The 16494-nt window shown below is 35.4% G+C and overlaps 1 protein-coding gene across 2 annotated transcripts; it reads right to left on the reverse strand.

The window, feature by feature from the left end:
• Window positions 1–10100: 10100 nt before the first annotated feature.
• Window positions 10101–15528, reverse strand: LOC7475410 (uncharacterized). 2 transcript variants are annotated; one of them, XM_052456542.1, is made up of 15 exons: window positions 15346–15528; window positions 14546–14703; window positions 12778–12880; window positions 12569–12664; window positions 12426–12481; window positions 12229–12352; window positions 11986–12048; window positions 11803–11862; window positions 11544–11705; window positions 11354–11427; window positions 11180–11273; window positions 10884–11020; window positions 10704–10784; window positions 10516–10621; window positions 10101–10349 (listed from the first exon to the last, which is right to left on the reverse strand). In XM_052456542.1, exons 2-15 carry the CDS (start codon window positions 14686–14688, stop codon window positions 10266–10268), a joined length of 1383 nt encoding a protein of 460 aa, XP_052312502.1. In that variant the 5' UTR covers window positions 14689–14703; window positions 15346–15528; the 3' UTR covers window positions 10101–10265. The 2 variants fall into 2 exon arrangements, with proteins under 2 accessions (XP_052312502.1, XP_002314494.3); XM_002314458.4 differs by having other exon boundaries at window positions 14546–14701; window positions 15332–15527.
• Between the last annotated feature and the right edge of the window lie 966 nt (window positions 15529–16494).

The raw sequence follows: 16494 nt of genomic DNA on the forward strand, positions 1-16494 counted from the left end.
ATGCCTTGCTTATTTTGCGAGGCTTTCCTTTTAGTTTTGATTTGATGTCTTAGACGCTCTACTGTTACCTTGCTTTAATTAAGTTTGGATTTTGATAATATAACGAGTATTATGGATTATTGTTTTTGTTTTAATTTTTGATGAGAAGTTTTGAACTATCTTTTGGTTTTATCAGTTTTGAATAATATAATATTTCTGAAGATTATGAAATGCTGTGTATTTTTGAACAACTTGTTCTTTTGATATATCCGTTCTGAGGCTTAGTGTAGGTGGGGTGTCCCTTCGACTCCGCTCTTACATTGCCAGTCATGGACCCGAGATTCGGGTCGTGACAAAAAAAATAGCAGAACTTCTCTAAAATTTTAGAAGCAACATTTGGAAATTATAAAATTTTTAGATAAAAGTGGAATATTGATAAATTTAAAGAGAAACATGAAGTTTTTTTCTCCAAATTATTATTATTATTATTATTATAAAACAAAGGACTAGTGTCGGTTTACATGTTCATATGAAAAATAAACCAAGTCAATATTTTTTTTAATTGTTTAATAACAACTTCCTATAATATTTCTAACTCTAGCATCAATGAGTATTCAACTAAAAATACTTTCAATTCTGGTGTTGGTAAGTATTATATGAAGAGAATGTCTGATATTCCTAATTGATTTTGATGTCAATGAATATTGGGGTTCAAAGTTAATTCTAATTCTAGTGCTAATATTCTTAACTCTAGCGTTAGTGAATACTGAAAGTATTCTCAGCTTTGGCATTGTAGAATACAAATATTCTAGCATTAGTGAATATTAAGATGATATTTCTTTTTTTTTTCACCTTTTCTTTTCCTTTTTTCTTTTTTTCCCCAAAATTCTCTTTGTCAATTTTACTTTTTTAATATTGAGCTGGTTAAAAATTTCGCTTTGTATTTTTTTTCCTTTAAAATACTATGAATTGCTATGGTGTTTTCCCACATGGTTTTTCTATTTTATTTTTTTATTTTCCAAAATTATATTTGTCGATTTTATTTTTTTAATATTGAGCCGATTGAGAATTTAGTTTTGTAATTTTTTTTAAAACATTGTTGATTGCTACAGTGTTTCTCCACATGGTTTTTTTTTTGTTTTTATGATTTTCTCCAAAAATTATCTTTTTCGATTTTATTTTTTAATATTGAGCTGGTTAAGAATTACAATTACAATATGTGAGGGAAGCACTGTAGCTTTCCTCGCAAATTATTGTGGATTGCTACAGTGTTTTTTCCCATATAGTTTTTTTTTTGTTTTTTTTCTAACCATTTTACCTTAAATAAAATCAAGAAACAAAATAAAACGTAGGCTATTTGATGGACAAAAAAAAATAGCAGAACTTCTCTGAAATTTTAGAAGCAACATTTGGAAAGTCAATATTTTTTTTAATTGTTTAATAACAACTTCATATCATAGCTTAGTTGGTTGAAGTATATGTGTTTGGTGGCTAAAGGTTGCAGGTTGGATTTCCCCATATACATCTATCTTTTTTATCTTTAGCTCTAATGCAGCTTCTAAACTAAGGATACAAGCTTCATACTCAGCTGTATTGTTGGTGCACTCGAAATGCAGTTTAACCGAAACCGGATACTGTTTCTTATTAGAAGAGATTATTACCGCACCAGCCCTGTTATAATATACATTCACTGCCCCGTCAAAAAATATGGTCCACCAATCTGTCTTCTCTTATTCTTTCTCTATTGACAATATATCTTTATCGGGGAAATCAAAATCCAAAGGTTCGTAATCTTCAACAACATTATCAGCTAGATGGTCTGCAATTGCACTTCCTTTTACAGCTTTCATTGTCATATACACTATGTCATATTCTGCTAATAAAACATGTCACCTTGCAATTCAGCTTGAGAGATAGGGTTTGTTACAAATATACCTTGGAGGATCCACTTTTGAAATCAACCAAGTGGTATAGTATAACATATAATGTCGTAATCTCTTTGCCGCCCATACCAGCGCACAATAGAGCCTTTCTATCTCGGTGTATCTAGACTCACATTCGGTGAGCTTCTTACTTAGGTAATAAATAGCCCTTTCTTTCCTTCCGGTTTCATCATGCTGACCCAATACACATCCCATGGATGCTTCAGTTATTGTTAGATATAATACCAAAGGTTTTCCTAATATCGGAGGTAAAGGTGGATTTTGTAAATAATGTTTAATTTTATTGAATGCCTCCTCACACTCTTCATTCCAGGTTACAGGATTCTTTTTCCTTAATAGTCGGAAGATAGGTTCACATGTTGTTGTTAACTGAGCTATAAACCAAGCAATATAGTTTAACCTTCCCAAGAATCCTCTTACTTCTTTCTCCATCTTAGGGGATGACATAGATTGAATGACCCTTATTTTATCTGGATCCATCTATATACCTCTATCACTTACCACAAATCCTAACAGCTTACCTAATTTAACTCCGAATGAACATTTTGCAGGATTGAGCCTTAATTCATACTTCCTCAACCTCTCAAATAACTTCCTCAAAACCTCAACATGATCTTCTCCCTTTTTGGACTTAGCAATCATATCATCTACATACACCTTAATTTTCTTGTGCATCATGTCATAGAACAGAGTCACCATTGCTCTTTGATAGGTTGCTCCTGTATTCTTCAAACCAAATGGCATGACCTTGTAGCAATATGTCCCCTAAGGTGTGACAAAAGTTGTTTTCGCCTTATCCTCTGGAACCATTTTTATCTGGTTATATCCTGAAAAACCATCCATAAAGGAATATGTGGAACTTCGAGCAACGTTGTCCACTAAAACATCTATGTGTGGTAGAGGAAAATCATCCTTAAGGCTAGCTCTAGTCAAATTCCAGAAGTCCACACAAACTCTAATCTTCCCCTCCTTCTTAGGCATGACAACAATGTTAGATACCCATTGTGGATATCTAACTACTTCTAGAAAGCCAGCATTCCACTGATTCTCGAGTTCTGCCTTGACCTTGATCCAAATATCTGGGTGGCCCTCCTCAGCTTCTGCTTGACTGGTTTACAACCTTCTTCCAACGGTATCTTGTGTACTACAATATTTGTATCCAAGCCAGGCATATCTTCATAGGACCAAGCAAAAACATCTGAATATTCTTGTAATAGGGCGATCATTTCCATCCTTTGTTCAGAAGTAATTAAGGTACCTATTTTCAACTCTTTCCTGAGCTAATCACTGCCCACATTTATGGTTTCGAGTTCCTCTGCGGCGGGCTTCCAAGTCTGTTCACATTGTTCCACTAGCTTGGTGAATTCACTGATATTGCTTTCATCCCACTCTTCTTCTTCCATAGCTATCACATGTTCATTCAAGTTTGGCCATTTATTCTTGATGTTAAGTGTATGTGATGTTGTGGGAGATCCGCTTTCAGGATTCATGAAAGCGAGAAGTGTTTGGTGTAAATGCATAAAAAAGATAATTTTGAAAAGTGCATGATCTCATCATTTATTTAAAGAAAAGGTGGGCTTAATGACAAACACAAAATCTAGCTGACATCATGAGCCTAGATTGTCAACTAGAGAAAATAAAAGCAAACAAAAGCAATGACAAAAGCATGTTAAGGCAAACAAAGTTGGTTTACATTTTGAAAACTAGTGGAGCTTCTTGGGTCACCCAGTTCTGAAACTTCTCACCTTGATCCAACTTGCGCACAAAGGTCTTGCGGAGACTTCTTCTAGTGTATGGACAGTCAGTTGTGGTAGTGCTTCATCTTCTTTCCCAACCCGTGTTTTCTTATCACCTCCTTCAACCTTACCCTCTTCCATGGTGTTCACGTTCATCATTGACAATTCCTGACCAAGGTTTTCCAAACCTTTATCAGGTGGCACATTATGTATATAGCCTCTGGGAATGAAACCCTAAGGTGAAGGATTTTCAGCTCTTCCTATTCGGGCTCCCTTCCCTCAATCCTGGCCCTTCTTTTTTCCCTTCTCCTACCAGTAGCCCATTGATAATCCTCCCTTTTAGGCATATACCCGAGCCCAAATCTTTAATTAGCATGTTTCATCTTTATGAGACTAGACCTTAATGGAATTCTGGTGATAGGGTTATACGGAGATGGAATTTCACGATCTAAGAAGCATCTAATCGCCATCCTTATTGCTTCTGGGATCTTTGGCCTTCTTAATATTGTGTTCTCGGGAACCCAATCAGTGTTCACGATCTCGAAAGCATGGACATTCCCGTCCTTACAGTCTGCGGCCTTAATGAAAGGTATGGCTACGTTCTTTATCATAGATATTGTTTCTTCAGCTTTGACAATTACTAACATCCCGTTCATGATATACTTCAAGCATTGGTGTAATGATGAAGTTACCGCCCCGGCTGCATGAATCCAAGACCTTCCCAATAACATGCTATATGAAGGGTGGATATCCATAACTTGCAGCGTTACTAGGAACATTTGTGGTCCCACATATAGTTCCACCTCTAAAGTCCCAATTATCTGTCTGGGTGAGCCGTCATATGCTCTTGCCATCATGGTACTTGGCTTTATGTGAGATTCATCGACTGGCATTTCTTTCAACATGTGTTTTGGCAGCACATTAAGAGTCGAGCCATTATCGATGAGCACCTTTCCTATGAGGCAGTCTTTGCACCTAACAGTAATGTATAGGGGCTTGTTATGTCTAGTTCCTTCAGCACTTAGCTCATCTGCTGTGAAGTACAAATAATCAGTTGCATGAATTCTCCTAACCAGATGCTCCATGGTTTTCTGCTCAATGTTTTGAGGCATATAAGCCTCATTCAATACCTTTTGGAAGGCATTTTGATCCGGTTCGGAGCCGAGTATCAAAATCATAAGGGAGATTCTGGCAGGGGTCTTTTTTAGTTGATCTACTATGCAATATTCACTGTGTTTTATCAACTTTAAAAATTCATTTGACTCTTCTTTAGTCACTGGCATATTAACCTCTAATTCTTGGTCGACATCTACCACCTCTTTTCCTTTTGCTTTCCTTAACTCTTCAGGTGTGAAGCATCGGCCACTTCAAGTCTCCCCACTAATTAATCTCGGTTTGGAATGAAGGAACAGTGACTTGGATGTTAGAGGTATATCCATAATTGTAAGGCATAGCATTGTGATTTCCTTTTGTGTAGGAAGGTTTAGCCAAGATCAACTTTGGTGGCCCATTAATTGTTTGTTGGATCCTACATACCTCTGACAGCTTATCTTGGCCTTCCATCATACTCACCTCATGACTGCCCTTCATGGGTTCAATCCTTAACTCCCCCATTATCAGCATTTTCGCAATCCTTTCGCGAAACTCGATGCAATCCTCAATATGATGTCCCCTTCTTCCATGGAACTCACAATAATCACGTCCCTTCAAATGGCATACAACATTTATCTCTAGAAATCTTGATTGTACCAATATGTCGTACAACTTGTTCATAGATACCTTCAACGCCTTACTTTGATTCCCGACTTCTATCATGCCCACTCCACTATTACTTGGGGTATGACTAGGCAATGGATTTGAAATGATGTTGGGTGTGTCTTCAAATGACACCCATCCTATCTTGATGAGCTCCAACAACCTCCTCTTGAAAGCATAGCATGTTTCAAGACCGTGCCCGGGATTACCAGCATGGTACTCGCAAGTCAACTCGGGCTTATACCAGATGGGGAATGGTGGTTGAAGTGGTAATGCGGGGATAGGAGCTATGTGTCCAATGCTCAGTAGTTTGGCATACAAGTCTTTCAAAGGCATGGGTAAATGCGGTAATTGTTCTGTAATGTATTTTGTATTTGGTCTTTGGTGGTTGTTTTGGTTGTTTGACTGGTTATTTGTTCGATTAGGGGAAAAAGGTTTGCTAAAGTTCATGTGGGAAAATTGAGAGGTAGGTATTTGTGGGTTATGGGAATCCACTCTCTTGCCCTTGTACCTACCTTCCAAGTTGTTAACGTCACCTTCCCTCTTCCTTCCAATAAAACCCTTCTTCTCCAACGGCTCAGCTATGCGTCCAGCTTTAATCCCTTGCTCTATCCTTTTGGCTATGTTTACCGCATCATAGAAATGATGAGATGAGCTACCTGTTAGGTGCTCATAATAAGGTGCCTTGAAGGTATTGGCAAAGAAGGTCACTATCTTTGTTTCTATTAAATGGGGTTGGACGTGTGTTGCCTCATCCCTCCACCTTTGTGCATAGGCCCTTACCGACTCTTGGCTCCTTTTCTCCATTAACATTAGACTTGTTCGATCTGGAGCGATTTCCAGGTTAAACTTGTACTCCTTAAGGAAAGCCTCTACCAAATCTCTCCGGCTCATGATCCTGACATTGTCTAACCTCATGTACCAGCTCAAAGCAGATCCTACGAGGCTATCTTGAAAGAAATAGATTGGCAATTTATCATCACAGATTACTTCCACCATTTTATTGCAGTAGGATCGAAGGTGAGTGTTTGGGCATTCCAAACCGGTGTACTTAATGAAATCTGGTATCCTAAAATCCTTTGGCACCACGATATTTGGTACCAGACATACTTTGGCTGCTCGCATAGGGTCAAACCAGTCATTACCCTCAACTGTCATTTATCTTTCTTCCAAAGCAAACAGCTTATCATGGTCCATCAAACTGGTAGACCTATTATCCGGGGTTCCCTCCGTCGTTAAGTCCACAGTGATTGGAGCATGAGTTGGCTGGATAGGGGTGATAGGCACAAAGTTGTTCATTGGCCGAGTTTGCCCCTGGTTTTGAGATGCTTGAGGGATGTGAGTTGTTAACGCTTCTGCAGGCGGTTATGCGGATGTTCCTTCACCATTCTTAGCTCTTAGAAGTTGCTCGAGTAGGTCGGTCAGCCAAGCAACTTCATTTTTTACGGATTCTAACTCGGTCTGATAATGTGACTCTAAGTGAGCTTTTTCTTCGTTCTCCAACCTTGATCTGGACCGAGTGTGGTGGACTTTGGATGTGGGACCTATGTTTCACAATCTGGAATGCATATGATAAATTAAAAACAAATGCGTGATGAAAATATGATGCACATGCGATGTGTATTTTAGAGCTGATTCATGACTTTTGTAATCCTTTAGGCAAGATTTCTGAGTCAAACTGATTGCTGTAAAGGAGGGTTTGCCAAGTTCTTATCATAATAGCTTACCAAAACACATTAGAAAGAAAGATAGGTCATGGCCTTCTTATAAATAACAGTCGCTCATACAAAACTAAAATAGAAAAGGGCCTTATACATCGCTACCCTTAAAAGGCATTTCCCATATTAGCTAAGTCCCCAATAAAAGAGGTGATAGCCCCCATGTATTCTCGAAGCATCATTTCCAACTTGGGTGGCTTGTTGTTGCAACCTTTCCGCACAACGGGCTGCTTGTTTGACCTGCTTTAACATATGTCTTATCTTATCATGGAACACGACGTTATCTATGATTATCACTTTGTTGTTGGCTCCTAAGGCTTCATTATTTCTTTCCAACATTCGAACCATAGCCTCCGATCGTGCCAACTTATCCCTTGCCCTTTATAGTTCTTCTCTCTCGATATCCAGCTCGGCTATTTTGGAGTTAATTTGAACTGCAAAGATGTTCATGTAGTCATGACATTCTTGACGCTCTTGCTTAATCTTACTCAACTCTTCTTCCATCTCGAAGTAATGGCTTCTCAACTCCCTCGGCTCTTCTTCTCGTATTTCAATCTCGGATTGTAAAGCCCTTATCCTTCCGTTTGAAGACTCAACTCTCTTTTGGTAATCTCTCATATCAGACTCAGCGGCTTTCCTTGCACTTCTCTCTTCCTCAAGCTGCACCATATATTGAGCCCTGATCCTTCTTTCCTCTTCTATGTCGAGCTGGACTACTCGATTCTTCTCTTTTTCAACTTCTACCTTCTTTATAAGAATGCCCCTTCCTTTTTTCAAAGAATCCATCATCTTTTTATCAACATTCATCTTGCCTTTTGTTGATCTCTTAACCTTAGCCAACTCTTTTTTTGTGAGCCCATTCTTGTTAACCAGCTCATCATATTCAGTTATTCGATTCATTAACTCATCCTGGACCTCTTTAGCTATTTCTTCAGCTACCTCGGCCCTTTTCTGCCATTCTTTGAAAGATGTTAACTACTTATCTTGTTTTTCCAACTGCTGGTTCAAGTAATTCCTCATCATATTTTCTTCCTCTAATTGATTTTCCAGTAGTTGTTGTTGCCCTTTGCTTTTGTTGTGATCAATTCTACATCGTTCTAACTGTTTTCTTAACTCTTCCTCATTATCAGTCCTTTTCATTTTTGGTTGCTCTATTGCTGATTCTGGATGTTTTGGTGTTGAGAAACCCCTCACTTCAGAAAGCTCTTCATTTCTCCAAATTGCATAATTCTGGCTTAATGACGTTTCAAAATTGCTTCCTTCTTCCCTTTTTACCAGCAGGGGTTTTTCCCAGTCTTGTCGGATAAGTTCCATCTCTTCAAGGAATGGTTGGTGCTTGAATAAACCTATGAAATCGGCTAAACCCAGAGTTCTTGGTGCGTACTGCATTCCACCCAACTGCCTTGTTACAAGTGCGGCTGCATAACTGATGTACCCGGTTACACCGATCAGGGGAACCCATATCTTACTTCCACAGCTCATTATGCAGATGGCGTTGTTCATCCATGGTGCTTTCCATTTGAAGTTGCTCCATGGCAATGCTGCATATTTATCTATACATGCTTTCTCATCCCAGTTCTTCCAAGTCTCATCTATGGTAACTTTTAATGGTCGAAGGTCAAACCACCAGAAGTTGTTAAAGATGTCCCTTGGTGTTTCGATATGACTGATAATCCATAAATACAACATAGGGATGCAACATCTCATGGCTCCTTTTCCATGTGTTCTATAGTGGTTGAGTGATAACATGGTTTCTCTCAAAATGGCTGAAGAGGGATTAATCCGGTCATTCTCGTATTCTATGAAGACATTTGCGGCTTCTAAACTGATGACTTTGATTTTGGATGGGAACAATACTAGTCCAAAAATGGTGAAGGCCACCAACTTGTATCGTTCATCTCCCAACTTGCCTTCTTCAGCATTTTTCTTCATTCGGGCTTCAATGACCTTCCATTTAAAACCCCCATCAGCTACTCTACATTGGCTGATCTTTCCCAGGCCTAATAAATTGACTACCTCTGAAGCTGTGTCTTCAAATCTTTGCCTGAGGTAGATCTTATGGCTGTTATTTGGAAAATCTAGAATCCTCTCGTATTCCTCCAAGGTAGGTGTCATATCATGTTCCCGAAGGTAAAACACCGATAACTAGGATCCCAAAAATTCAGTAGGGCTTTGATTGCTGCTACTTGTATGGGTAACCACATATGAATTTTAGTAATGCAAGCGGAAGAACAAAAGACAACAAAGAAGCACATAAAATATAAAATTTGATAAATTAAAAGGGTTACAATCATGAAACTTAAATTCATAGTTTTATTATCTGAAAATAAAGTCTAAAAAAGTCTCCCTCTTTAAAATTCTAAAACATAAAGAAAAATAACAAAACATCCAAAATAAAACATGAAATCCAAAACAATAAAAAAAAATAACAAAATTAGTTTAAATAAGATTTTCTAACCTTAATTTGAGGGAACACTATAGCATATTTGAATTACAAATATGATCCAACCGGGCCTCGGGAATCTCCTCGAAAAAATTATATCCAATCTAATAATCGAATCAGAATTTATGTTATCTTTAAGCCACCATGTTGGTCTGGTATGACCAAACCTCTTCTTGAACTTATCAATATCTCACTAGTTCATAAAATCATATGTTAAGGTCATCTACATAGTCTGTTTGAACAGTCCCCATCTAATTGCTCAAAACCTTTTGCTTTTCTGGACCTGACTACAGAGGTGTTTGAGAGTATGGTAGCGGTTGCTTTTTGCTAGGAAATATATCAAAATAATATTTTTTTTTATTTTTTAAAAATTATTTTTGACATCAGCACATCAAAATGATCTGAAAACACTAAAAAAAATTAATTTTAAGTAAAAAAATAAAAATAATTTAAAATTTTTTTAAAAATAAAAATTAATTTGCACATCCTGGGTTGAATGAGATGTCTAAATCTGAACACCATGACATGTCTGTCTTAAAAAATTAATTTTCCAAACCATTTCACAATTTCAGTTTCTTTGGCTAACAGCCAATTCAAGAAAGTTTTATTGCAACACAGCAAACTTGGAAATTAAAGAAATAAGTAAGTAGCTACAATTTGAGGCGGCTTATATCATAGAACGGTCTCTCTTCTATAGAAGGTGTTGATATGCCGATGGAAAACCTTTGTATGGATTGCCTAATGCCTCAACATTGCCAGGACGTGAAAATACAACCTGCATTTTCATACAAGTTAAAACATTAATATGGGAGTAGAGAATCTTTAAATTTTATATTAATTTAATATTGATTCTAATGTTGTATACAAAGTAGTCCCTACATCTCCGAAAAGTTATTCATGAGCTTTTCAAAGGAAAGGGATAAATGCAATTCTGCACTTACCTGGTAATCCCCAAGGGTGTACGACTTGAAACCAGCAGAGCTGTAGTCAAAATAATACTCCCATGTCCTGATGAACTTTTCATCGAATCCCATGGCAAGAATTTTGCTAAGAAAAAGAATGAGAAAAGGTTATTACTGGCGTCATATATACTCTGCAGAGAACAGAAAAATCAAATGATTATATCTACCTCTTGTTTTCCAAGAAATTTTTCCTCCACCTTCTTAACGTATGATAGTAATGACTTCCTATATTTTCCACATGCTCCACGCTGCACAAACAAAACTTGTGTTAGTATATTACAGAATATTCCGACAAACTAAAAGCAAGAACAAAGCCTTAAAGTACTGTGTAACAAAACCACTCGTACCAGAGTCTTGATGCAACACCCATGGCTGATGTTATCCTACTTAATGAAGGCAAACATCCACCGGGAAAAATATATTCCTTGATAAAATCAGAACTTCGCCTGTACTCATCATAACGCTCATCTGCTATTGATATGAACTGAGGAAAAACAAACCATTTTTACTGGTTAGCAATAAGTAGAATGGTAAAGATGATAAGGAGTTACCTAGGCTAAATGTTGAAAATGTAGTAATCAAACACATTTCTCTCAGCACTGCAACTCAGACAATGAGAGGTTCCTTCCCTTTTTCGTCATACCTGTAGAACAAGAAGCCCATCTTCTGCCAATGCTGATTCGCAGCTACTAAAAAAATCCTCCATGTATTCATGACCCACATGCTCTATCATTTCACTAGGAAAATAGATCAAAATTTACAACTATCTGTCTGGGTGGGATATGGTAGGTATATATTTATCAAAGACGCATCTTACCAAGATACGATTCTATCGTATTTATAGCCTTTAGGCAATTCACGATAATCACAGAGGAGAAGTCTGATATTATCCTGGTAAAAGAATAGGTTATAAGCTTCAAAATGAAGATATTTGTCTTAAGAAAATCAGTCTGAACAACAATTCAGACAGTAGATGCTATATGTATCAATTATCATCCCATAGATACCTGCAGACCAGCTTCCTTGACTTTCATTTCTGCATATTTCAGTTGCTCCACAGATAGAGAGAGACCCGTGTATTTGCATCCTGTTTGTTTGACAACTTCAATAGCAAAAGTTCCCCAGCCACAACCAATGTCAAGAATTTCATGCTTCTTATCGATTCTTGCCTATATTGGTTAAAAATAAATACATGATAGTATGTATATCAATTAAAATTTGTTAAAAATCTGGTGAAACAGTTAAGAGATTGTATATTACACTCACTTTTTCAATCAGAACAGAGATTTTCCTCAACTGAGCTGTATTCAAGTCTTCACCTTCAGTCTATAATGTAACATCGCATGCAAATAAAATAATCAAAAGTTAAAGCCTTGGCACATAGTGGATGAGATTCCTGTTTTGCATCAAATAAAATAAATAAAAACATTGGAAGGTTGGGTTTCTGACCTTAAATATTGCAGACGAGTATGCCATTGTTTCTCCCAGGAATAGAGAAAAAACCTCGTTACTCTAGAAGAACGAAATGAAAAGGAAGAGATGTAAGCCTCACTGAAAGATCCTTCACTAACATCAGAATTCTGAACATGGCACTAGCTAGTACATGCATTTCCACACAATTTCCACACAATCTATTTGCCCTACAGCGTGGACGTTATTAAACAAAAGAATTAACAAGCTATGATCCCATACCAGGTCATAATGACGAGAGATGTTCCTGCGAGCTTGTGTAAGAGTATTTTGCCTCAGAACATGCTGAAGGAAAAACTTTGCGGAAGCAATACCTGCTGTAAATAACGATGGTGTCCACCAACCCCTATACTCAACCACAGATGAATGTTAGATGGTCCGATAGGATCAAAGGAATAAAAAGAAGCAAAATCGCATACCTTTTCCTCTTCGCCTGGGAGATAGATCTGTTTGCATCTCTGTTCGCAATCAGAACCTAAAATTTAATTTTTTTAAAGAAAATTATTGATATTAAAACCGAAATGAAAAGCACTATATATTACAACAACATTATATATCTCACCATGATAAGATGTAGAAGACCTTGGTCTTTGTCAGCAAAAGAAAAATCTCCATCAATATAAGCATCTGCAAGGCCTATGTCAGCCCGCGTCGTTACCTGACAACGTTTTCTAATCATTGTAATGAAATGTTGAGAATTTCGTGCATTGCAACAATATTGTTGCTTATAATCTTAGCTGAGAGAAAAGGAGACCCACAAGCAGAACGTACCTTCCAGTAAAACTGAGGATTGTGAACTTTGAGAACAACTTCTAGAGAACATTTTTTACTAGTTCCCTCGAAGGTGAAAGTTGCACCCCCTTCCTCCTCCAAGCTGTGACAGCACAGTCCAAATCAAATGACATTAAATTCGAGTTAGTTCCCTCGAAGGTAAATTTATCCCCAGTTGGACTAGATTGCAAATAAATTTTGACATTAAAGGAGATATTTATCCCCAGTATATATAAAGGAGATATTGGTGTTAAAAAAAATAATATAAAATTATTCTTAAAATATTATTTAATAATTTAAATTTATGGATTGAACTAGTTTTTTTTTATACGATACCATTTGATTTTATCTGATTAAATTATAAGATTTATAAAAATTCCAAGCTTAAAAAACTTATAATCAAGAAGATATATTAAAAATAATATAAAATTATTCTGAAAACTTAGACTTCTTCCTTATCCTTATTTTAGTAGCTTTTTTCTAAAGTCCATTAAAATTCACATGGCACAATTGAATCCAATTGCAAACTCTAAATTAATTAATCATGTTTGTTATAAAAAATATATATTTAAACTTTGGGAGGGCATTGTTGGAGATATATAGTTGATTATTTCATATCCATGCCTTATAGCAGCAGCCAATTGTTGCTCTGGTACCATAGAGTATATTTTAAGCCGTGGTCCCAATTTGTATATTTCTTTTATATACAATAAATTTTCTTACAAGCAATGAACTGTAACTGAAACTAGCTTTACTTGCATACAATGAACTGTAACTGTCATTGTCTAAAATCTTTTTAATATATGTTGACAAAAGCCAAATTTTGATTGAAGACCAAGGAATCACATGGATTTCTTCAATCAAATCTCTAATTACTCATCAAATTTTAATACTTATACAATTAATCCCCTGATTTGACTAAATTAACTCTTAAAAATTATAGTTCGACCCCTAAACTTTAATTTCTTTCAGTTAAAGCCCAAATTGACTTAAAATTTTAATTTTCTTACAATTAAACCCTTAAAAAATTCAATTAAACTTTCAACAAAATCCGATTGGGTTTTAAAACATCCAATTTTAAATTTCTCTTTTCTAAATTAAATTTTCTCTGCCAACAAAGTTCTCGTTAGTTGAAAATATACTATCAAATTTTAATATTTGTATTTTTGAACCTCCTCAACCAATCTTTAACCATTTTCTTAGCGCCCTGGTATTCTCTTCGATATTTTTTTTCTTTCTACAATTGTTTTGTATTTTCTCTTTTTCTTTTTTTTTTGTGTGAGTACTTTCAAAAATAGATAACAACAAGTAAGTTTCAACGTTCTCTCTTATTAATATGTTTTTTCATAAAAAAATTGCTTTGATATTTTTTTAAAAAAAAAGATTTTGATATATGATTCCATTCTCTTCTCGACTTCTTTTGTTTTTTCAGTATTATTATATTAGAAACAAGAGCTTTATTTGTGCAGGAGCTGCAAGTAAAGTTTTTTATTGCCTTCGAATTCTTATAATTAGCTCGTATTTTTCTCAATTTAATCAGTACATACTATCATCTAAAAAAAAACTAAAAGTAATGATGATTATTTCATTATATTTCTTCTCCATATAAATGATTTCAATATACATTAAGTGATTAGAAAATATATAAATTAAACACCCCCTTAGTTTAATTGGTATCGTTGTATTTCTAATTTCTTGCCAATTATATTTATTCATTTTCGAAACACTTGTAAACGAAAAAACAAAAAAAAAAAAAAAGTGAACTTACATTAAACGGTGAGTGGAGATATGACGTCCAAGAAATTTAGTAACAAAAAGACGAGCCCAAGCTTCTAGCCGAGAAGGTGCCATTTGTTTTCCATGGATCAGAGCAGCACAAGTCTCTCCAGAGGAACAATTTGCAGCGGCCATTGATGCTACAAGACTGCAAGAGAATTAAACCTCGAGCTTTAGATGATCTACAAATCAACTTGATGAATTCCTCTACTCCTCACTATGATCAAGTTCAAGAAGGCTAACGATGCTGTTATATAGGAGCAGCTCGACGGCCAGCTAACAACTTCATGGTTTTGTAGCCAGACGGCCAGCTAATTATCCAGGATTTTCTCTTTTTCATTAAATAAATTATTTATATATAGATTATTGATTTCTTAATTAAGAGATACAAATCTAGCACGACTCATGAACTTGTTTATTCAATATTATACATCCATGAATTAAGTATTTTAATTCACCATGTCTCTACAGCATTTTTTGGGTTTCCAGCTAAACATATCTAGCTTTCTATATACGCAGAATTTTATAAAAAGGTCAAACCAGCTTAACACACGCATCAAAGGTAAAGTAAGATCTATGATGATGATTATTAATTCTAAAAACAAAATCCATTATGGATATTATGGAAGTTGAGCAAAAGAAAATACCTGCATATATATATAAAAGATCTTTGATTTTTTTCCTTTGGGGGGAGGGGGGGTGGTTAGCCAACTCCAAGCGTATATATGTGAGCATTTCTATTTTCATTGGATGCAAAAAGAAACAAGAACATACATACCTGATAATTGCAGCGATAATTGCAGCAAAACTTGGGAATAAAAAATAGAAAGGCGCAGCTGGAAAGGTCGATCAAAGAATTGCTAGACAGGTAGATAGACAAGGGTTTATGCTGCTAGGAATTAATAATTTTCATTGATATGAAATTCTGGCAGAAACATAAGGTATGTTATCGAGTAATAAAGCAAAAACATGTCTGTTCATGTTACAGGAGATCAAGATTAAGCTGTACGTCGTTTTTGCCCTCGTAGATTTATCAATGCTTCACTTCTATCCTCATAGCCTAGGCTTTCCCAATAGTACCCCTATAGTTTCTAATAAGTTTCAATTTCACTCTTCAACTATTACAGAAAGCTCACTTTTTCATGTTTTTCTTCTATTTCTCTCTTTTTTTTTCCTCTTAAATCTACAAACATGCTATAATCTCTCACATAAACATTCATAAACCTGAAATAAAATCAGGAAACAAAATTAAACGTAGGCTATTTGATGGGTAGAAAAAAATACCAAACTTCTGGAAATTATAAAATTTTTAGATAGAAGTGTAATATTGATAAATTTACAGGGGCAAACATATCATCAATAATCACTTCAGCACCAAGCAAAAGCAAAAGCAAATCTTTTTCCCAAATCAAAGGCAAGATTCTCGCTCAACTCAAAATAATAAAAAAAAATTATAGTTGCCACTTGCCAGGCCAAGCAATAATATGGTCATAGTTATAAAACCCGATTTGGATATTGACCCGGTCAAGAAGCTGGGTCTTGGATTTTAGGGGTCAACCTGGATCAACTCGGGTCAACCCGGATTAACCTGGAAAAATTTTAAAAAATATATTTAAAATTTTAATATTTCATAAAAAAATATTAAAATAGAAAAGAGATTTTCTTAATGGTATTTAACTAGAAAATATATGCTTTTAATTCGGTTATGTTTTATAATAAAACAATTTCCCTGTAATAGTAAATTTGAAAAGAATAAAAAAAAAAGAAGTGAACATGGTTTTTTTTATATATTTGAGAGTGAGAGAAAAATACATGGAACAAAATAAAATCAGTCAAAATTTAAAGGTGAGGAGAGTAATATTTCAAGATTTATATTTAATAAAAAAATCTTAAAAATAAATAAAATATACTTATTAATTAATTTTTATAAAATAAAATTTA

Source organism: Populus trichocarpa, chromosome 10 (assembly GCF_000002775.5).
Source record: "Populus trichocarpa isolate Nisqually-1 chromosome 10, P.trichocarpa_v4.1, whole genome shotgun sequence".
Taxonomy (NCBI): Eukaryota; Viridiplantae; Streptophyta; class Magnoliopsida; order Malpighiales; family Salicaceae; genus Populus; species Populus trichocarpa.